The 23,937-nt window shown below is 44.0% G+C and overlaps 1 protein-coding gene across 1 annotated transcript in view; it reads right to left on the bottom strand.

The window, feature by feature from the left end:
- Positions 1-23,937, bottom strand: part of LOC126456919 (differentially expressed in FDCP 6 homolog) — a 124,718-nt gene that overhangs the window by 92,405 nt on the left and 8,376 nt on the right. The window contains exon 3 of the mRNA XM_050092857.1: positions 11,170-11,373. Within this exon, the coding sequence (XP_049948814.1) occupies positions 11,170-11,373 (204 nt within the window). The remainder of the gene's footprint in view (positions 1-11,169; positions 11,374-23,937) is intronic.

Below are 23,937 nucleotides of genomic sequence, written 5' to 3'. Positions count from 1 at the left end.
AGATGAAATGTTCTTTTACTGTTTTATATCACTGATAGTGATAGAATTTAATCAACATCACAATAAATGTCGTTTACACATACTGTGCAAAACTAATAACACTTTGACACAATTGACTATTATTGTGAATAACAGAAATGGTGCCTTTATAACAGGACCACCATCTTTGACATTCATGCATAACAACTCTTAAGGAAATGCTTAGCAGTTACATAGTTCAGAAGGTTTTGTTTTGTGCATGTGGTACAAATGTTCAAGACCACATTTGTTAGAGGTTGCAGTTATTGACCGCAGTCCGTATTAGTATTGTTGGACCCGCGAGTTGCAACCAGTGCTGCACCACGACTTTTATCAAGTTTCTGGCGAGCTCTCGTCCACTCTTGCTCGGGACGTCAAGTAGTAAAGTAGCATAGCCTTCAGCTGATAGGAAGCAACATCTAACAAGGCGCTTAATAAGGTATGGCCTAAGTGAGACCTCAACAGCTATCTGTTTATAATTATATGTATGCAGCCAAGAAGAATCCTGTAACACCAGTTAAGTACAATATATATTATTTTTTTACCAGCGACTTCCAAATTTTTTTAGTCGTTGCATATCCAGACTGTGCAGCCAGCACCTTATCGACGTTACTGACAAACCTGCTGTTATTTATATGTTTCTATTTAGCATTGGGCACCAGTCAACATTGGAGACAACTCGTTCGTCGTCGTCATAACAATTGGCGCCGAGGTTAAAGGTACAGATTTTTTGGAAAGCGGAGCAGTGAAAGCAGAGCTATTTATATGTGTTTATAGATTCTGTACCCGGCTGGGCCACCCACCCTCTCCACATGGTGTGATTGACGAGTGCATGACATTTTTTCCTACTCCCATTTGTCATTATTTGATTTTGTAGTGATTGCAAACCCAGAGGAACAAAATGTACTGGCAGAGCTGTTACGATTACAGAATCAGCAGTCCAACGCACTACTGCACGCCTTGGGACAGCTCGTCCAGGAACAACAACAAGCTGTGCCACGAGTACACCGGCTGCACAGGGGCCGGCCGTACAGCGGGCCACAGCCCTGCCGTTCCGCGCATTCAACGCCAGCATGAAAACCTGACAGGAGTGTCACGTGCAGCTTCCACACCACCTTGCTGCATATGACATCCAAGGCAAAACACGGCTGCACGCGCTTTTATCTTGTGTCGGCATGGCATCGTACTGCATTCTTCTCAAACTCTGACTGAGAAGTTCTCCAGGTCAGCACAGTTTCGAAGAACTTGTTCAGGCATTAACTGATTATTACAAGCAAACTGTGAATGTTGTTGCTCAGCGATACAAATTTTTCCGCACAAAACTTGCACCTCAGCAGAATTACTGTGTATGGGCAGCCACTTTGCAAGGCCTGATTCGCGACTGTGAATTTTCATGTTGCGGCATATCATATTCTGACATAATGGTACGGGACACTATTGCGCAAATCGTATCAGACACACAAATTAGAAAGCAAATTCTTAAATTATCCAACCCCACTTTAGAACAAGTGTTGGACATTTTGGACAGACAGGACACTTTGGACTATGCTAAAAATTATCGCCTCCCGCTGTCTGTCAGGTTAGCAAGCCAGTGCGTGCATAACTCATACATGAAGCTGTACCGACTAGGCGTGAGTCTGCCCAATTCACTTCCAGGAAACACACACCTGTTATGCACCAGCAGAAGACGCCTGCTTTGCACTCGTGCCCACAATGTAATGCAAAGCACTCGCGCCAGAACTGCCCATCGCGCAAGGCCGTGTGCCATTTTTGCAACAAGAAGGGACATGTCTAGGCAGTGTGCCTCAAAAGACAACAATCTGACGCTCCGTATCACATTTCCAGACAAAGTAGCTTCTGCCGGAACGGTTTCCTAAATAAGACTTCCTATCACAGCAAGCCACAAGCAATGGAAATAAATGTAAATTTGCATCCAGTACCTGTGACATTACCGAGTATAAAAATTTTGCTTATGATGCCAGTGCATGCTGATGTAAGAAGTCCCGCCACACACGATCTGCCTGTCAACATTTCCCAGTGAAAATTGCTTCTCAGAACGACATTTTTTGCCGATGGCAGAACAAACTTTTTGTAGACTTGAACATTCAGAATCATACAATTCCTTTTCAGTTGGACACTGGAACGTCTGTTTTACTCATGAATCGTAAAACTTACAAATTTCTCTGTTCACCTGCATTGCGTAACGCAAATGTTACATTAGCTACGTAAAGTGGTCAAAGTATCTCTGTTTTAGGACTGTGCAGTTTGCCAGTGACGTACTGTGGACAAACGTAAGTGGTTTCTTTTCATGTACTGCATTCACCGTCATCTGCAAATATTTTTGGTCTCGATTTATTTGATGTATTCGCTAGCCATCCCTGAACGTGTTCCCACAAACAGTGTTTCCGAACTATGTCAAGAGTTTGCTGACATTTTGTCGCCAGGTTTAGGTTGCACGCAAAATTTTCAGGCACATATTGAATTGAAGGACAATGCACAGCCTACATTTTTCTGCACTCACACAGTGCCTCACATGCTTCGATGCGAAGTTGCTAAAACATTGCATGAACTTGAGGAACAAGGAGTGATTGAGCCAGCTACAGCATCACTATGGGCTTCACCATTGGTTATCTTAACAAAACAGTCAGGCAAACTGCAACTGTGTGTGGATTTTAAAGGAACTGTCAATCCTCAACTTCTCGTTGCAATGTTTCCTTTGCCACGTTCAGAAGACTTGTTTGACAAATTGTGTCCTGGCAAATATTTTTCTAAGTTAGATTTACAAGATGCATATCTTCAAATTCCTGTGGATGACAAATCCCAGAAGATTCTCGTCATGAATACGCATTTAGGTCTCTACAAATTTAAGAGGCTTCCATTTGGATGTGCCTCTGCACTGGCACTATTTCAGCAGTACTTACAGGCTCTTTGTGCATCGATTCCTTCAGTGTGTAATTACCTAGATGACATCATAGTTTCTGGTTCTATGCAGCATGATCATTTGCATAATTTGATGCAGTTATTTGAAGTGTTATGTGAGAATGGACTTAAAATCAATAAGGACAAGTGTCCATTTTTTTTCTGAAAAGCTATCCAATTTGGGACACGTAATAAACTCTCAAGGCATCCATCCACGTCCAGATCATTTAAGAGCAGTATCTAAGCTACCACTATCCAAGACAGTTAAAGAATTACAATCCATCCTTGGAAAGCTCAATTATTATCCAAGTTTTTGCCTCACACATCATCTCTTGCAGCACCATTACATCCACTATGTCGAAAGAATGTTCCGTTCATCAGTTTGCCTGAATGCGAACGTGCCTTTCAGCAGCTTAAATCTGCACTGTTGTCTAGTACATGTCTTACGCCCTTCAATCCTACAAAACTTCTTGTCCTCATGGTTAATGCTTACAATTTCAGGATCACAGCTGACTTGCTCACAAAATTGGTTTGCGCATTCGCCCAATCGCATTTGCATCAAAACTACTCTCCTCTGCAAAACGTAACTACTCGCAGATCAAGAAGGAAGCTCTCGCTTTGATTTTTAGAGTTATGAAATTCCACGATTTCTTATATGGTAACAAGTTTACAGTTCCCACTGACCATAAGCCTTTGACGTCTATGTTTCACCCGTCAAAGCCCATGCCTCTACATATGGCTCAAAAATTTATTCATCGGCCACTATTTCTGTCGCAGTACCGTTATGATATCTTTTATCGGCCTACTGCCCAGCACGGCAACGCTGACACGTTATCCTGATGGCCAATAGCTGCAGACCCGCTGTTCGACTCTTCCGAAAAGGCTTGTATGTTCATCGATGTGCAAAATGATAAGGGTGTAGAAAGTTTTCCTGTTGACTTTCGTCGTATACCCACAGCAACAGCTAGTGACCCAGTGTTAAGTGTTGTTTTGTGTTATGTCACTACGCAGTGGCCTTTGTCTAAAAGTCAGATTGAAGATCCATTGGTTCATCTTTTTTTTGCGCACAGACAATGACTTCTTGTCCAACGTGGTGTCATCTTGCTCCGCACGGAGAACGATCAGTCTCGTGTTATTGTTCAACGTTCTTTGCAGTCAGCTGTGCTATGACTTCTTCACCAAGGCCATTGGCGTAACGTATGGACAAAACAGTTAGCTCGCCATCACTATACAAGGTTAGGTATTGATGCTGACATAACCAAGATTTGTTGTTCTTGTTCTATGTGTGCAGCAAACCAATCCGCATCGCCGCAGAAATTTCTCTCTTAGCCTAAGGCAACTTTTCCATGGCATCGCTTACATTTAGATTTCGCTGGTCCTTTTTGGGATGCATGATGGTTAATTCTTGTTGATTCTTTTAGTGGTTTTCCATTTGTTGTTTGCATGTCCTCAACGACATTGTCTGCTACCATCAAAGCCTTGTCGTCTATATTTTGCATAGAAAGATTGCCACAGTCATTGTCACCGACAATGGACCTCAATTTGTGTCTGCAGAGTTCGAAACCTTTTGTGAAGCTAATGGTATTCAGCATTTAACTCCAGCACCGTTCTCCCCTCAATCGAACGGAGCCGCTGAAAGATTCGTTCAGATGTTTAAGTCGCAAATGCCTGAATTGCGCGACTCATTCTCGCGAGTACGCTCTTTTGTTGTTTTTATTTTTGTACCAATCGCAGCACCACGATGGTGCTTCGCCAGCTGAGTTGCTGCACGGTCGTCCTCACAGAACTCTGACGAATTTGTTGCATCCTCTGCATCGCGTGTCTTTGCCACGGCAGACCAACAAATTCTTGCCAGATGATACTGCCTATTTTCGTTATTTCCGATGGTTGAAAGGGCACATTTTTTGCCATCTTGGCTGCGCTATGTTTGTCATATCAGGTCCATCTGGCAGTGCGTAGGCATCAGAATCAGATGTGCCTCTTTAGTTGTGGGGGTCTCTGTCACTTGTCCTATGATTCCAGTGTCGGTGCCGACGGGGATGCCCCTGCAGGGACCTCTTCCTTGCTCTCCTCGCCCCTGGGTACCAGCGCCCATAGCTTCGCCTTTGCCATGCAACAACACGCCAGAGCGGATGCCATGTCTCGTGCCGGAGTTGCCCGCAGTACCAGCATCGCTGCGGAACCAGATGACCATATGGACCAGGCGCCTTCGACTGTCGTAGGGCACAGTGAAATTCTGGTTGCGTCATCCACCACCATAGAACAGTCTTCACTTCCTGGTTTCCAGTTTTTGTTGCCGGTCAGGTGCCCCGATCCGATGGAGGACGATCCTTCCGTTCCTCCCATAGTTGTAGAAGCGCAGACACCTCATGTTGACGTGCATCCTGGAGTAGGTTTCCAGGCGTTTCCTGTCTCTCCCCTCGGTCCGAATGGCAGGGTGCGGGTGGGCATGCCTCGCCTGCAGTCAGGCTCCCCACCTCCTCGACTACGTCGGCATGGGGTCCTCCACCTGGAGGTCATAAGCTATACTCAATGGCCATTCGCAGACTTGCGGGGGAGGAATGTGGTATCAACATTCGATAACACACTTGTTAGGGGTTGCAGTTATCGACTGCGGTTTGCATTAGGATCGTTAGACCCGCAAGTCGCGACCAGCGCTGCTCCACGGCTTTTATTAAGTTTCTAGCAAGCTCTCATCCACTCTTGCTCGGGACGTCAAGTAGTAAAGTAGCATAGCTTTCAGCTGATGGGAAGCAACTTCTAACAAGGCGCTTAGTAATGTATGGCCTACCTCATCTGGTTAGCCGAGAGGTCTAATGCACGGTTTTCTGGAGTGGGAAGGAGTGCCTGGTCCCCGGGCACGGATCCGCCCGGCAGACTTGTGCCGAGGTCAGGTGAGTCAGCCAGTCTGTGGATGGTTTTTAGCCGGTTTTCCATCTGCCTCGGCAAATGCGGGCTGGTTCCTCTTATTCCACCTCAGCTACACTATGTCGGCGATTGCTGCGCAAAGAAGTTCTGCACGTACGCGTACATCACCATTACTCTACGATGCAAATATAGGGGTTACACTCGTCGGGTGTGAGATGTTCCCTAGGGGGATGGGGGGGGAGGGGCAGGGGGTGGGGGGTGGGGAGGGGGGGAGTGTTCCACCGGGGCCCGGTGTGGTGCGGTGGAGGGGTGAAGTGGACTGCGGTAGTCATCATGGGGTTGTGGACCACTACGGCTGTGGCGGGGACAGAGCCTCTCCATCATTTCTAGGTCCCCAGTTAACATAAAATACAATACAATGTATGGCCTAAGTGTGGCCTCAATAACTACTCTTTATAATTATATGTATGCAGCCAAGAATACTCCTGTACAACCAGTTAAGTACAATATATATTATATTTTACCAACGACTTCTAATTATTTTAGTCGCATCTCCAGACCACGCAGCCAGCACCTTATCGACGTTACTGACAAACCTGCTGTGATTTGTGTGTTTCTATTCAGCATTGGCCACCGGTCAACTTTGGCAACGACTCGTTCGTTGTCGTCATAACAGTGCATTCACAATGTTTCAATGATGTTTTACACATCCTTCCAGAAAAAGTCTAAGTTTCTCACAAATGAGGAAATTACATCAGAGCTGCTATGACTCATGAAAAATAGACAATGGAGAAGGTGCCTTCAGATGTGACTGCCTCATCAACTTATAAAGCTCCAAATTCATTTGTTACTGAAGTTGTTATATGAGTAAAGATGGCAGACTAAATGACCAACGATAGCAGTTAATCATAGGGAGAAGACCTAAAAGTTGTAACATAATTTTTCATAGGCCATGTGCTGTAGCTCTGGCTTGAGTGGCACAGACTTCAACAGGAATGTTCTCTCTCTTTTGATGATATATTGATGGATAACATAGCAAAGATGGCGGAAGTGTTGTGTGTTCAAGTGAAGAGTGTTCCAGTGAAAAACGAAAATAATGATGGTAAAAGTAAAGTGTGTGCTAGTTGTAGGAATGAAATAGTTAAGCTAAATGAGCTTATCTCTAGTCTGCAGTTAATCATCAGCTCACTGAGTAGTGAGATGTCGCAACTTAGAAAGAAAATGTGTGTACCATTAGCCAAACTAAAGTGTAGTTCTTTTGCGCCTAAAAACTCAAACAAGTGGTGAAAATATCGTATAAAAACAAAAATCCGATTATTAAAAAAATCACAGCGAGTGAAGACACCGATCAATTGGAAGTTGAAAACAAATTTCATGTTATTTCCGTTCGTGAAGGAACAGGATTAATACCGGAAAGTAAAATTGGACTTTTTAACCAAGAGTGTCGACAGAATGTTGAAACAAAGTCAAAATCCAGAATTAGGGAAAACAGTGACAGTGAAAAAGTGTGTAGGCCATCCATTGCACATAAAAATGAAACGAATGAGAAGAACACTATCAGCAAAAATGTAAAACAGCCCGTTTATGAAAGTAGTGTATTATTTTTAACCAACAGCCATGGCAAAAATGTGACAAAACTTTTCAAAGAACACAGGAAATGTTATGCAGCAAGTTTTGTTAAGCCTGGAGCAACAACAAAAATATTATTGGCGACAATCTGCATGACAAATTGCTATGAAAAAATGACTTTGAGGTGTGAATTGCAGTTTCAAACGATGTTGCAAAAAATGAAGCAGATAATTGCTTAACGGAGATAAAGAAATTCCTAGAACAAAATTAACAACGTAATACTATTGTCTCAAAATTACCACACAGATATGACTTGATGTATCACTTGTGTGTCAACAAAGAAATACGAAAAACTAAAATGAAAATAAAAGAAATGTGCTCTTTGTTCGCAAAACGCAGCATCCTGATATAGGCAAATTGGACAGATGCCAGCATACCATGCACGGGATGCATCTGAATTATGAAGGAAAGAACTTTGTGTGTAAAATGGTAAACACAATTGTTGAAAGAGAGAAAATGAACCAAACAGTTGCTGTGTGGGACCAACTAGCAGCAGAAACAGCAACTGCCACCCTGTGTTCGTCAGCAGTAGATTCAAAAGTTACATCTGCTGTTGTTATTAAATTAGCGGCTCAGGACCTTTCATCAGTATTGGCCCCTCCCCAGAGATGAGACAGAGAAGGTGATATGCCAAATGAAAAACAAAAATTCCACTGGTGTGGACAATATCTATCAAAATACTGAAACATTGCCACAAATATATTCTTAAAGTTCTGTGTCACATATTTAATGAATCTATAAATCAAGGTACTGTCCCTAATAGACTAAAATTTGCAGTTGTTAAACCACTCTTCAAAAAGGGTGATAAAGCAGAGGTTTCTAACAACCACCCAATTTCATTGTTAACAAGTCTTTCAAAAATCCTTGAGAAACTTACGTGCAATAGAATCATGGCTCACCTTAATAAATATAACATCCCAAATAAAAATCAGTTTGGATCCCAAAGGGGTGTTTCAACTGAGCAAGCCATTTTCTCATTTGTCAACCAACTCCTCGAATCAATAAACACTTCATCCTATTTGCAGATGACACAACCATTATGATCGACAAGGTACCCAACTGCAGTCTAGAGAACACTGCGACCACTATATTCCAAGAAGTTCTAGATTGGTTCACTGCAAATGGTCTGTCCCTCAATGTTAATAAGACTCATTTCATTCAGTTTCAAACAGTAAACAAACAATTGGAAAATGTTGAAATAAAATGTGGAGACAAAGAAACAGTGAAAGTTGTATCTTCCAAATTTCTGGGTTTACATATTGATAAAAAACTAAACTGGTCTGTCCACATCACTGACCTATGTAAAAGACTGAACTCAGCAGCATTTGCCATTCACTCAGTTGCATCTGTTTGTGAGATGGAAACAATCAAAACAGCATATGTTGGTTATTTCCATTCACTTATGATCTATGGCATCATATTCTGGGGAAATCAACCACAAGCAAATTAAGTCTTTGTTGCACAGAAGAGAGTTATCAGGATTATGAGTAGAGTGCATCCTAAATCTTCTTGGAGAAATTTATTCAAACAGCTGGGGATCCTCACCATGCCTTGTCAGTACATCTTGTCACTAATGTGCTTCATGAACAAAAATTATGCAATTTACAAAATGAATAGTGCGCACCATGATCACAGTCAAGAAGAAAACATGATCTTCACAAAGATTTAAAAAATCTCAGCATGGTACAGAAAGGAGTTCATTGTTCAAGTATAAAAGTGTTCAACAAACTTCCTGTCCATATCAAATCAGTCATTGGGAATTTTACTAAATTCAAAACAGAGCTAAAACTTTATCTTTTGGATAATTCTTTCTATTCTTTACAGGAATTCTTTAATAATGTATAATACTTCTTGAATTTGTGTTCAATTTTGTGAATATCTAATAGAACAGATTATGTAGATTAGCATATCACTTGTTGGAAGAATATTTTTTAGATGAATTACTTTAAATTTGTTTATGTAATCATCTATTTCATTACTGCACTATTATTTATGCAATCATCTATGTCATTATTGTACTATTATCTGTGTTGTTATCTGACTTTATGTGTGTAATTATTTGACATGTGGATGTCCTTTTTCATGTATCTGCTTATATATGTTAAATTGGTTGCCTCATGATAATCTGCATGTGGCTATTACTGTAATAACCTGACACGTTCTACATCCTAGCGATACATTCGCGTCAAGGATCCACGGAACTTGAAAATAAACAAATAAAAATAAATAAATTTCCTGCTGTACATGGGAACTGCAAAGCTCCCAACTCTCATTTCGAAGACTTGTGAGGTACAGATGAGCCCAATGTATTTGCAGTTACTGTGCTACATAGGAGGTTTCTATATTTACTTTGCAGTATTCCCTGCAACGATAAAAGCACTGTAGATGAGAGGAAAGAAAACTGATGAGTTAGCTGTGGCGCATGAACTTGTCACACCATTGCACGATAAGTATTGAAATTTGTACACTCTGGAGAATATATGATTAATGAGCAGCTCGTTCTATTCCAGGACACATGCCTTCTGAAAGCATCTGCCAAAAATTCCAAAAAAACATGGTACATTTTTGTTTTGTTTTGACTGGCTCCACAACATTTTATCTTATGAATTTTGAAATATATGCTAGATTGTCCTTTCAAAAAACAAAACAAGCGTTCAGAAATAGTGCAACATCTTGTTGTTCCTCTAGTAGGAACTAACAACTGGTACACTAGCATGCCTCTTACAAGAATTCTGTTGGGAAAAAAAGCTGACAGTCAAAACATTACAAAAGAACACAGAAAACATTCCTCCAGAATTTTTGCCCATTACACAAAGAACTGTAGCTTCAAGCCTGTTTGGTTTCACAAATCATTGTGCCATATATTCCAGTCCAATTGTGATCTGTTGCACTCATCACCATATAAAATGTAGAGTAGAAACTTGTGATCATTTATTTAGTTAGCACAACAATGGAAGAAGATTGAAAGTATGGCCAATAGCAGTGTATTTTTCATTTCTAAAATGTGTGTGCTCTGAATTTATGTATCCTTTAATGTGAGTTCTTCTAACAAAGTTGCAAAATAGGACTTTCTGAAGAATGTAGGTAAGAACTTTCTTATCTACTATGCTGTCCCAAGAATGAACTGTTCTTATATACATTGAAATCTACAACAAAAAATAAAGCTTTATCTAGCAGGGTAAGAAATTTGTGCCAGCACACAAGTATGACAAGAACAGCAAAAGAATAAGGGGTCACACATGCCAAAATAAAAATGACAGCAAGCATTCCACAGCACATGTGATTAGTTCCAAATATGTATGCAAAAAGCACACTAAGTTGATCTGCAGGTCTTATAAAGATGACAACAAAGAATGAACATGTTTTATCATATAATGTAAAAATTATGCTTGGTATAAAACATTACTGAAATTTCGTGTTCAAAACTCAGTTATTTGGAAATGAATGATCATCAAAATACCACTGAAATCATTATTATTCTTTTAAAATGTATTTTAAATATGTGATAGTCCTTGCATTTAATTTTGGGTCAAATAGACATGACACGAGTGTTTGCGTATCAAAATATTATGCAACTACTTCACGGTTAGTATATGTGAAATGTACTGAAATGTCAGAGCTGTGTAACACTTATGTATTTATTTATGTAAAGAAGAGACACACAAGAAATTCACTATGTTTACGTCCATGCAGACAGCTCATTTTTCCAGAAAATGATGTATGACTTATTTGTACCTGGTAAATTTCCTCAGTCTGTGGAATCAGGTCTGCAAGTAGACAAAATATCCTGAATAGCTTGTAGACACATACATCGGAAAATACAGGATGTTCCCTTGAAAGGTAATGTTTCTTGCATACAAGCCAACATACTTCATCAATTTTTTCTTCATAGTCTCGTAATGCAGCTATTGATATGTTGTCAGGCAAAGATGAAAATACCTAAAATAATGAATTTTTTGTGCAGAGTGACAGGTTAATTAATAGAAATTATCTTACAATTGAAAATATTTAAAAACACACCAATTTAAAATCTGAACTGCAATTAGTGAAAACTGCAGTTGCCAAAAGTTGAATTAGAGTAAAGAAACAACAATAGTTAAAACTACTAGAAGTTATGTAACTTAAAAGAATTGTATAGAACATTGATAAACAACATACATGTAATTGTTGGTTTTTATTGGTAAACAAGTAAATTAATAGTGATTTGGGAAGCACAGTACAGAAGTTTCAGACAATATACTTAAAAAATAGACTGTTTCTATCAGATGCTGAATACAAGCACATAACAAGAACGGAATTTGGTTGGGACCTCTCACACAAACATTGTGTGTTAATGTTCAATTTTATCTCCCAATAGTGGGACACTAATGCTAGGCCAGTGTATTCCCTATAATATCAGTAACTACTAACTGCAGTTCATCTGTATACTGTTCAGACCTTCACTTATGACGTTTTTTTAATTTGTAATATATACACAAGGGTTTGAGGGAAGAAGTGTGTGAAAGAGCCAACTGTTTTGGGACTACAGACTATGTCTTCCGAACACGAGTATTGTAGCTTTACACAAAGTCCAACCACAAACTGTGTCTACTAAAAAAAAAATAGTAATAATTTAGGGATACATTCCACATGGGAAAAATATACCTAAAAACAAAGATGATGTGACTTACCAAACGAAAGCGCTGGCACATCGATAGACACACAAAATTCAAGCTTTCGCAACAAACTGTTGCCTCATCAGGAAAGAGGGAAGGAGAGGGAAAGACGAAAGGATGTGGGTTTTAAGGGAGAGTGTAAGGAGCCATTCCAATCCCGGGAGCGGAAAGACTTACCTTAGGGGGGAAAAAGGACGGGTATACACTCGCACACACACACACACACATCTCCATCCACACATATACAGACACAAGCAGACATATTTAAAGACAAAGAGTTTGGGCAGAGATGTCAGTCGAGGCGGAAGTAAAGAGGCAAAGATGATGTTGAATGACAGGTGGGGTATGAGTGGCGGCAACTTGACATTAGCAGAGATTGAGGCCTGGTGTGTAACGGGAAGAGAGGATATATTGAAGAGCAAGTTCCCATCTCCGGAGTTCGGATAGGTTGGTGTTGGTGGGAAGTATCCAGATAACCCGGACGGTGTAACACTGTGCCAAGATGTGCTGGCCGTGCACCAAGGCATGTTTAGCCACAGGGTGATCCTCATTACCAACAAACACTGTCTGCCTGTGTCCATTCATGCGAATGGACAGTTTGTTGCTGGTCATTCCCACATAGAATGCATCACAGTGTAAGCAGGTCAGTTGGTAAATCACGCGGGTGCTTTCACATGTGGCTCTGCCTTTGATCGTGTACACCTTCCGGGTTACAGGACTGGAGTAGGTGGTGGTGGGAGGGTGCATGGGACAGGTTTTACACCGGGTGCGGTTACAAGGATAGCGAAAGCTGTTGTCAGGTTGTTGGTGTAATCCGCATCTCGCAACTACCCTCCCGACCTGGTACAGAAGCAAATAACCAGAGCTACTTCCTCATCCCGTCGAACCCAGAATCCCCCACAGAAGAACCACAAAAGTGCCCCACTTGTGACAGGATACTTTCTGGGACTGGACCAGACTCTGAATGTGGCTCTCCAGCAGGGATACGACTTCCTCAAATCCTGCCCTGAAATGAGATCCATCCTTCATGAAATCCTCCCCACTCCACCAAGAGTGTCTTTCCGTCGTCCACCTAATCTTCGTAACCTCTTAGTTCATCACTATGAAATCCCCAAACCACTTTCCCTACCCTCTGGCTCCTATCCTTGTAACCACACCCGGTGTAAAACCTGTCCCATGCACCCTCCCACCACCACCTACTCCAGTCCTGTACCCGGAAGGTGTACACGATCAAAGGCAGAACCACGTGTGAAAGCACCCACGTGATTTACCAACTGACCTGCCTACACTGTGATGCATTCTATGTGGGAATGACCAGCAACAAACTGTCCATTCGCATGAATGGACACAGGCAGACAGTGTTAGTTGGTAATGAGGATCACCCTGTGGCTAAACATGCCTTGGTGCACGGCCAGCACATCTTGGCACAGTGTTACACCGTCCGGGTTATCTGGATACTTCCCACCAACACCAACCTATCCGAACTCCGGAGATGGGAACTTGCTCTTCAATATACCCTCTCTTCCCGTTACCCACCAGGCCTCAATCTCCGCTAATTTCAAGTTGCCGCCACTCATACCTCACCTGTCATTCAACATCATCTTTGCCTCTTCACTTCCGCCTCGACTGACATCTCTGCCCAAACTCTTTGTCATTAAATATGTCTGCTTGTGTCTGTATATGTGTGGATGGATATGTGTGTGTGTGTGCGCGCGCGCGAGTGTATACCCGTCCTTTTTTCCCCCTAAGGTATGTCTTTCCGCTCCCGGGATTGGAATGGCTCCTTACCCTCTCCCTTAAAACCCACATCCTTTTGTCTTTACCTCTCCTTCCCTCTTTCCTGATGAGGCAACAGTTTGTTGCGAAAGCTTGAATATATATACACACACACTCAAAATTCAAGCTTTCGCAACCAACGGTTGCTTCATGAGGAGAGAGGGAAGGAGAGGGAAAGACAAAAGGATGTGGGTTTTAAGGGAGAGGGTAAGGAGTCATTTCAATGCCGGGAGCCCAAAGACTTACCTTAGGGGAAAAAAAGGACAGATATACACACACACACACACACACACACACACACACACACACACACACACACACACACACACACACACACACACACACACATATCCATCCGCATATACACAGACACAAGCAGACATTTGTAAAGGCAAAGAGTTTGGGCAGAGATGTCAGTCGAAGCTGAAGTACAGAGGCAAAGATGTTGTTGAAAGACAGGTGAGGTACGAGCGGCGGCAACTTGAAATTAGCGGAGGTTGAGGCCTGGTGGATAACGAGAAGAGAGGATATACTGAAAGGCAAGTTCCCATCTCCGGAGTTCTGACAGATTGGTGTTAGTGGGAAGTATCCAGATAACCCAGACAATGTAGCACTGTGCCAAGATGTGCTGGCCATGCACCAAGGCATGTTTAGCCACGGGGTGATCCTCATTACCAACAAACTCTGTCTGCCTGTGTCCATTTATGCGAATGGACAGTTTGTTGCTGGTCATTCCCTCATAGAAAGCTTCACAGTGTAGGCAGGTCAGTTGGTAAATCACGTGGGTGCTTTCACACGTGGCTCTGCCTCTGATCATGTACACCTTCCGGGTTACAGGACTGGAGTAGGTGGTGGTGGGAGGGTGCATTTGACAGGTTTTACACCGGGGGCAGTTACAAGGGTAGGAGCCAGAGGATAGGGAAGGTGGTTTGGGGATTTCATAGGGATGAACTAAGAGGTTACGAAGGTTAGGTGGACGGCGGAAAGACACTCTTGGTGGAGTGGGGAGGATTTCATGAAGGATGGACTCATTTCAGGGCAGGATTTGAGGAAGTCGTATCCCTGCTGGAGAGCCACATTCAGAGTCTGATCCAGTCCCGGAAAGTATCCTGTCACAAGTGGGTCACTTTTGTGGTTCTTCTGTGGGAGGTTCTGGGTTTGAGGGGACGAGGAAGTGGCTCTGGTTATTTTCTTCTGTACCAGGTCGGGAGGGTAGTTGCGGGATGCGAAAGCTGTTTTCAGGTTGTTGGTGTAACGGTTCAGGGATTCCGGACTGGATCAGATTCGTTTGCCATGAAGACCTAGGCTGTAGGGAAGGGACCGTTTGATGTGGAATGGGTGGCAGCTATCGTAATGGAGGTACTGTTGCTTGTTGGTGGGTTTGATGTGGACGGACGTGTGAAGCTGGCCATTGGACAGATGGAAGTCAACGTCAAGGAAAGTGGCATGGTATTTTTCAGGTTGCCGCCACTCATACCTCACCTGTCATTCAACAACATCTTTGCCTCTGCACTTCCGCCTCGACTGACATCTCTGCCCAAACTCTTTGTCTTTGAATATGTCTGCCCATGTCTGTATATGTGTGTGTGTGTGTGTGTGTGTGTGTGTGTGTGTGTGTCTGTGTGTGTGTGTGCGCACGCGAGTGTATACCCGTCCTTTTTTCCCCCTAAGGTAAGTCTTTCCGATCCCGGGATTGGAATGACTCCTTACCCTCTCCCTTAAAACCCGCATTCTTTCGTCTTTCCCTCTCCTTCCCTCTCTCCTGATGAAGCAACCGTTGGTTGCGAAAGCTTGAATTTTGCGTGTATGTTTGTGTGTCTATCAACCTGCCAGCGCTTTTGTCTCATATATATATATCTTTCCTACGTGGAATGTTTCCCTCTATATATATATATATATATATATATATATATAGAGAGAGAGAGAGAGAGAGAGAGAGAGAGAGAGAGAGAGAGAGAATGCAAACCATGGTATCTTCAAAAGACTTTCTCATCAATAAGCAAGATAAAATTACATCCGTAGTGTGATAGTGTGAAATTAGAAACCGCACTCAAGGCAGGTAGCACTGCTTCCCTTCCTCCCTTGACCAGCCCTGCTAGCTTTTCATTTGCTGGCCTTTAGCTTCAAGTGGAGAACTTTCTGCAGCTGCAAATTCAAACTACTTCATTCTGTTTTTCTGCTGCAGTAAGCTCTCAGTAATTTTTGCTTTCGATGAATATGACTACTGTACTGAGGGTGCCGCCGAACCATAAACCAGACTCCCATAGTCAAGGCGGGATTGAACAAGTGCTGTGTAGAGCTGCAGCAACGTAGAGTGACCTGCAGCCCAGTTGGTGTTGCTCAGGCAGCAGAGGGAACTGAGGTGCTGCCAGCAGGTGGCAAAGGTGAGGTTGCCAAGTCAATCAGGTGTTGAGAAACACTCCCAAGAACCGATATGTCTCCACTGCAATGACTGGATCGCCATTAAGGTAAAGTTCCGGTTCTGGATGAACGGTGCGATGCCGACAGAAATGCATGATGCACGACTTCGTGGCTGAAAACTGGAAGCCGTGGGCTAGAGCCCATCACTGCACCTTGTGGATGGCTCCCTGTAGGTGCCACTCAGCAACACCAGTACTGGAGGAGCAGTATCAAATGCAGAAGTAATCTGCATACAGAGAAGGTGAGACCGATGACCCTACAGCTGCTGCTAGACCGTTAGTAGCCACTAAAAATAGAGAGGCACTCAGTACAGAGCCCTGTGGAACACCATTCTCCTGACTACAGGGGGAACTGTGGGAGGCACCAACTTGGACATGGAAAGTATGGGGTGACAGGAAGTTTTGGATAAAAATCAGTAGCGGGCCCCAAAGACCCCACTCACACAATGTGGCAAGGATATGATGTCGCTTAGTCATGTTGTATGCTTTATGTAAGTCAAAAAAGACGGCAACCAGGTGTTTGCATCCAGAAAAGGCTCTTCGGATGACAGACTCGAGGGACACAAGATTATCAGTGGCAGATTAAGCCTGGCAGAAGCTGTCCTGACATGGAGCCAGTAGGCCACGTGACTCCAGGACCCAACCCAACCGCTGACACACCATAGGTTACAGCAGTTTACAAAGAAAGTTGGTGAGGCTGATGGGCTGGTAGCTATCCACATCGAGCGGGTTTTGACTGGGTTTGAGCACAAGAATGATGGTGCTCTCCCGCCATTGCGATGGAAAGACGCCATCGCACCAGATCCAGTCGAAGATAACAAGGATATGTCGCTTGTAGTCAGATTAGTGATGTTTAATCATCTGACTGTGGATCTGATCTGGCCGAGGAGCTTTGTCGGGGCAATGTGGAAGGGTGCTGAGGAGCTCCCACTCTGTAAATGGAGCATTATAGGGTTCACCGTGGCATGCAGTGAACACGAGGACTTTCCTTTCCATCCGCCATTTGAGGGTGCGAAATGCGAGGGGGTAGTTCTCTGACACAGAGGCCCGAGCATATTGCTCCGAAAAGTGCTCGGCAATCACTTTTACGTCGATAGATAACATGCCATTGATGTTACTGGTAGGGACACCTGTTGGGGTCTCGTACCCAAAAAGACGTCTGATCTTAGTCCACACTAGGGAAGGTGATGTATGGCACCCAATGGTCGACATGTACCTCTCCCAACATTCCTGTTTCCGTCGTTTTATAAGCTGGCGAAAATGGGCAAGGAGCCACTTAAAGGCTATTAGGTGCTCTAGGAAAGGGTGCCACTTATGTCGCTGTAGAGCTTGTCGACCCTTTATAAGTGCGTCAGCAACTTCTGGCAACCACCAAGGGACTGTCTTTCACCGGGGACACCCTAAAGAATGAGCAATAGCATTTTCTGCTCCAGAAATGATCGTTGTAATGACCTGCTCAGCGACAACATCGACAGCACCACGTGGGGGAGATTCAGCGGTGATGGCAGAGGTGAAGGTTTCCCAGTCTGCCTTGTTTAAAGACCATCTGGGTAGGCATCCATGGGCATGATGCTGGAAGAGTGACAGAAGATAGGGAAGTGGTCACTACCACACAGGTCATCATGTACTCTCCAGTGGATACATGGGAGAAGGCCAGAACTGCAAACCAAGAGATCAATGGCCGAATATGTCCCAAGTGCCACACTGAAATGTGTGGGGACACCTGTATCTAAGAGGTAGAGGTCGTGACAGTAAATTTTCGACCTTCCTACCTTGGCCAGTAAGCATGGCGCCACACCACAAGGGGTTACGCACATTAAAATGTCCCAAAAGTAGGAAATGTTTAGGGAGTTGATCAATCAGTGCAGCCAATACGTACAGGGGTGTTGCACCATCTGGAGGAAGATATACACTGCAGACAGTTATTTCCTGCGTCGTCCTTATCCTGGCAGCCACAGCTTCAAGAGGGGTTTGATGGGGCACAGGTTCACTACATACTGACTTCAGGGCATAGACACAAACTATTATACACTACTATAGTCTTTACAGTTCCTGTAATATCCCTTATAGCTGCCGAGGGCAGGTGTCCACATTGCTCGGAACCAGGTTTCCTGGAGGGCAATGCAGAAAGCAGGAGAAGAGATTAACAGTTGCCGTAGCTCAGCCAGGTGGTGGAAAAAACCGCCGCAGTTCCACTGGAGGATTACGTTATCGTGAGACTGGAAAGGTGTGAAACACTCACTCAATGAGGCAGTCTACACCTCAGGGTCACCTGCTGCCACCAGATGAATACCTGTGTGATCGACATCCATTGTGGCTGAGGGCCCAGCGAGATCTAAGTCCTCAGTGGATGCCAGAATCTCCACCTCTTCCACAGACACAGAGCTTGTAGGTAGTGGTAGTGGGTATGCCACCTCAGTGCTTAGTTCTTGGGGGTCTTTTTCTTTTTAGGTATCTCTTGCTGCTCCTTAGGTTTATCTGGCTGGGAGAGCTTCACTGATTCGATCTCAGGGACTGAGGAGGACTGTGAAGCCCTACAACCAGCTACCTGTGGTTGCTTCAGCCATTGGCAGGTGTCAGCTTTGCCAATGGTAGTAACCTGGGAAGGGAGTGACCCAAGGGATCCCTTCCTGGTGGGAGAAGCCACAGAATACTTATGCTTCTCTACCTGAGAAGTGGGGACTAATGTCCCTGATGGTTGTGGAGGTGTTGCTCCTGAAGTAGGTTGTGCAGGAGCAACAGGGAGGGAAGTGCACCAGCTCTCCCTTTCCCCCCCACCATCAAGGGGGCAGGTGGAGTCTGACGGCTCTGAGAGTCAACAGTACGCGGCAGAACGGAAGATGGTAGAACTGTTGTCATACCGGCGGCGTAGGTTGACATCATACGCACAGGATGAAGCCTCTCATTTTCTCTTATCCTCAGTGTAGGTCACTCGGTCCAGGGTCTTGTATTCCATTATTTTTCTTTCTTTCTGGAGAATCCTGCAGTCTGGCGAGCAAGGGGAATGGTGCTGTCTGCACTTGACACAAATGGGAGACGGGGTACAGGGAGTATTGGGATGTGAAAGACATCCACAATCCCAACAGGTGAGGCTGGAAGAACAGTGGGAAGACATATAGCTGAACATCCAGCCCTCAAAGCACTATATTGGGGGAGGGATATATGGCTTTACATCACAGCGGTTCACCATCAGCTTTACCTTCTCGTGTAATGTGTCACCCTCGAAGGCCAAGATGAAGGCACTGGTGGCAACCTGATTAACCCTCAGACCCCTGTGGACATGCTGGACGAAATGGACACCTTGCCGCTCTGAACTGGCGTGCAGCTCATTGTAAGACAGGAAAAGAAGGTCCCAGTGAAATATGATACCCTGGATCATATTTAAGCTCTTATGGGGTGTGGTGGTTACAGAAACGTTGCCCAACTTGTCACAAGCGAGTAATGCCCACGACTGGGCAGAGGATGCCGTTTTTATCGTGACTGATCCTGACCGCATTTTGGACAAGCCCTCCACCTCCCCAAACTTGTCCTTGAAATGCTCAACAAAAAACTGAGGCTTCATGGACATGAAAGATTCCCACTAACTCTTGTACATAACAGGTACCGGGTCGAATAAGCTTCGTTACCATCCTGAGCCTGGCATTCCTCCCATATGTGGCCAGGGATGGGAACAATTTGAGGTTGTGTTTCTTACCATTGAAGGTAGACCTTGACTGCTTAGAGGCTGCTGGTGGTGGACCACCACCAAGAGATGATGTACTATGCTTCACTGTGTGTCATCCGCCCTGATGCCACCCACTCTGACCAGGGGCCCTCCCCACGGACGCCAACCAGCCACAGCAAGGGCCACCTGGCAGGATGGCCATTGCCGGGAGTCCCCGTGCCCCAGGGTGACGGGTACATACTCCTTGGCATACGTGGGAAGTTAATGGCGCAAGCATCAGCAGAGCAATCCCTGTGTGGTCAGGAGCCTACAACCAACAGGGTACATAGTGGCCTCACCACAATGGACTGGCTACCGTGCTGGATATCAAGTGCAAACGAGCTAAGAAGTCCTTATCATCATCAGTGCAGAAAGCGATATTGCACAGTGGATGGAGGAAAATGCACTCGGGAGGGTGACCTCGCCCAACAGCTGGAGAATGAGCGTGGAAGTGCAGATCCACGTCGACGAAGGATGCGGCAGGTTTCAGCGCACGATGGACACTATGCGCCATGTAAGGCGCCCTTCCCAAATTGGCTCGCTCTTCAGGAAAATTTTGACAAATGGAGGTCAAACCCTACAGGGGACCATCACATAAAGGCCGAAACCTGTGAGACTCCTTTTAGTCGTCTCGTATGACAGGTAGGAATACCTCGGGCCTATTCTAACCCTCGGACCCGCAGGGGGAGAGGAAACCGAGTCTACGAGTCGAGAAATCGATGGCTGTATACATTCTGTATGCCACACGAAATGAGTTGGTGTGTCACTACTTAATAAACTTAAGTTAAGGCCTATGATTACTTGTTCCATTAGAGTGTCTCAGTTAAATGTTCTGTCACGAACCCAAAATGGACTGCAGCTGCCCACGAGGAGAAAACTTCGAGATAGCTAATGGATAAGTTCAACTATTTCCCTGTGTGTCACTTCCTTGTCTGAAGTCGGGAATTACAGAGAATAAAAATACACAGCTGTCCATGAATGAACAGCTACAGCCTTCAATGCTGCTGACAGATCTTTTATCACTGAAATTGCCCATGAGCACCAATACAGAGGCATCATCTCATGCTCCTTCAGGGCCAACTCTATTTTTGAAAGAGTCACGGCGTTTAAGTATGATGAGGCTATACGTTACAGGTAATCAAGTTTCCTGAAAGGCTGTACATATTGCTGGATAAAAGGACATGATGTTACAAGGAATTCTGCTGTCAGCTGTTAAAATTATTGTTTTATTGACACAAACCAGTTTCACACTCTAAATCCACATCATCAGGTGCAACCTACTTGGTAAAGAGTAATATACAATGTCCCGACTTCATGGATTATTAATATTAATAGGGATCATATCTAAAATATCCTCACAATGTTAAAGGTCACAGGTATACCCCTCGCTCCTAGTCAGGATATATTATTCAGCAAATATTATTTACATTACATTGGCAAACAAAGGATGACAAATACACGATCCATTAAATTCATTAAAATTTCTGGTGAGTTTATCACATATTTATACACTCTTGTTTTAAGATTTGCCTGGATCTAGAAGAAGAAAAAGTATTTTATATTGACAGCATGCAAAAAAATTGTATTGGCTATAAAATAGTCACTAACAACACAATTATCCGACACACAGTGCAAATTACAGCACGGACTAGTGGCACAGTCCTACTGGAGTGACGGCTGGGCAGCCCGGTGTCTGGAAGAGTATGTGCAGCCCGTACACGTGACTAAGACTCTCAGGTTGCCGAAATCAACACTATCTTGTGAATGGTGCGACTCCATGTACACGTGACTAGGAGCACTGGATCACTCCCTCTACAAGCCAGTTTAACACTGAATTTTATTACAATTAATACTTAGTCATATACACAATCAAAATTTTCCAGAACGGTGTGGTTCTTTAATTTGAATTCATTATTCAACAAGAACTGAGCTTTTTCTAATTTTTCAATCTAAATTAAAGCACCATAGCATTAGGACCAATTCTGATTGACAGTACATGACCAATTGAATCATGTATACACGATGTCACACCATCCACAGCATAGTTTCCATTCCAATACCCTATTGTGTTTTGTTTTGTTTTGGGCACAAAAACAACTAAGGTCATACGCGGCCATGTCATAACCATAGTACACAGAAATGGAAAAGGAGTTAAAAGCTATTATACATTAAGCCCAATCGATTGAAGGAAAGACAGCTAAAAACAGTGACTGTCTCTTGGAGAAAGCCCCATAAAATACACCATAAAAACAACGGAGGTCCTGAAATAAAGACTAAATGTCCTTCACTATATTGCTAGAGCAGATAAAAAGTAAAACACAGTCGACAGCCTGCACATTGTTCACTAAAACTGCAGTTAACTCAGACGACAAACAGAAATTAGAATGTAAGTGGTTAGAAAAGGGCATTCCGCCAGGAAATGGTGAACCACCATATGTTGACAACAATGAGCACAAGGTGGTGGAGGTCACTATTTAATGGATGGCGATGGCTAAAAAGACGTGTGCGCAATACGCCACTTAGCTAAAATGATCTCGCGGCGAGAGGGCCAAGAGGAGGTCGACCGAGCCACTGGGAGAGGTTCTCCGGAGCTTGTTCCCGTGAACAGAAGACCAATGTTGATGCTGACAGAATGCAACACAGAGATCCGGAGGGAATCAAAGAACTAGCGGGCCAAGGTGCGAGGGGGGACTGCAGCCTCGGCAGCGGTGTCGGCCAGCTCGTTCCCCGTCAGACTGACATCACTGGGGACCCACGTAAGCGTCACAGTGGCCCTGTCGAGAGTTAGCAAGTGACAGCTTTCCTGGACCAGTTGCACTAAGGGGTGGATGGTGTGCAGCACATAAAAGACTTTGAAGGGCACTGTGAAGGATCGGAGCAGATGACAATTGCAAAGCCTGCTTCACCAGATGTACTGCGTGGCCTGATACAGAGTGAAGAGCTCCGCTGTAAATACTGAGCAGTATTCTAGAAGCCAATATCAAAAATCTTCGGTGCCAATGACTGAGGCACACTCAACACCGAGGTCAGTCAGAGCCGTCAGTGCACACAAGCTATCACCAAGTTCCGTCCGAAGGTCGAGAAACTTGCGGTGATAGAGTGAGTCTGGAGTAGTGTCCTTTTGTCCGACAAGAACACGAGCCACCGTACGAAGCCAATGTGGCAATGGGTTCACATCCACTGAGAAAGCAGCAGGTAGTGTGATGTTAAGCTGCTGGAGCAATAGCCGAAGACAAACTCCCAAAGGTAACAGAGAAGAGGGACGCGCCCCGTACTGGCAATCAGAGGAGTCATCGAAGAAGGAAGCACAGGATGGGTGACCAGGCATGTGTGTCTGCTGAAGAGAAAATCACAGTGGTACGACGGCGCTAATTCGGCAGCTTCTGCATACAGACTCTCAACCGCACTAGTGTAAAAGCTGCCAGTGGCCAAATGAATGCCATGATAGTGGATCGTATTGAGACGGCATAAGATAGACAGACATGCAGATGCAGATGCACTTCTTGGTGTAGCAAGTTTAATGGCCAGTAGTGTATACTGAGAGGCCAATGTCAAAATACCAGACTTGTGAACAGGGGTCGACAAGAGGTTTGCAAACTTACACCACTTACTGCCCAAACTGCCCATTTCTGAACCAAAAATATCCTTTTAGAATGGAAGAGTTACCCAAAAATATAATACCATATGACATAAGTGAATGAAAATGAGCAAAGTAGACCAATTTTCGTGTCGAATGATCACTCACTTCAGATACCATTCGAATAGTATACATAGTCATTGAACAAGAACCTGAACGTCTATCCGAACACTTACAAATTTGAACCGCTCAGTTTCACTAATCATATGCCCATTCTGTGAAATCAAAACTTCAGGTTTTGCTGAATTGTGTGTTAGAAACTGTAAAAACTGAGTCTTACTGTGATTTAGCGTTAGTTGATTTTCTACAAGC

This window comes from Schistocerca serialis, chromosome 1, assembly GCF_023864345.2.
Source record: "Schistocerca serialis cubense isolate TAMUIC-IGC-003099 chromosome 1, iqSchSeri2.2, whole genome shotgun sequence".
Taxonomy (NCBI): Eukaryota; Metazoa; Arthropoda; class Insecta; order Orthoptera; family Acrididae; genus Schistocerca; species Schistocerca serialis.
Note: the sequence above shows the minus strand (reverse complement) of the source record. Positions and strands in the feature narration are given on the sequence as shown.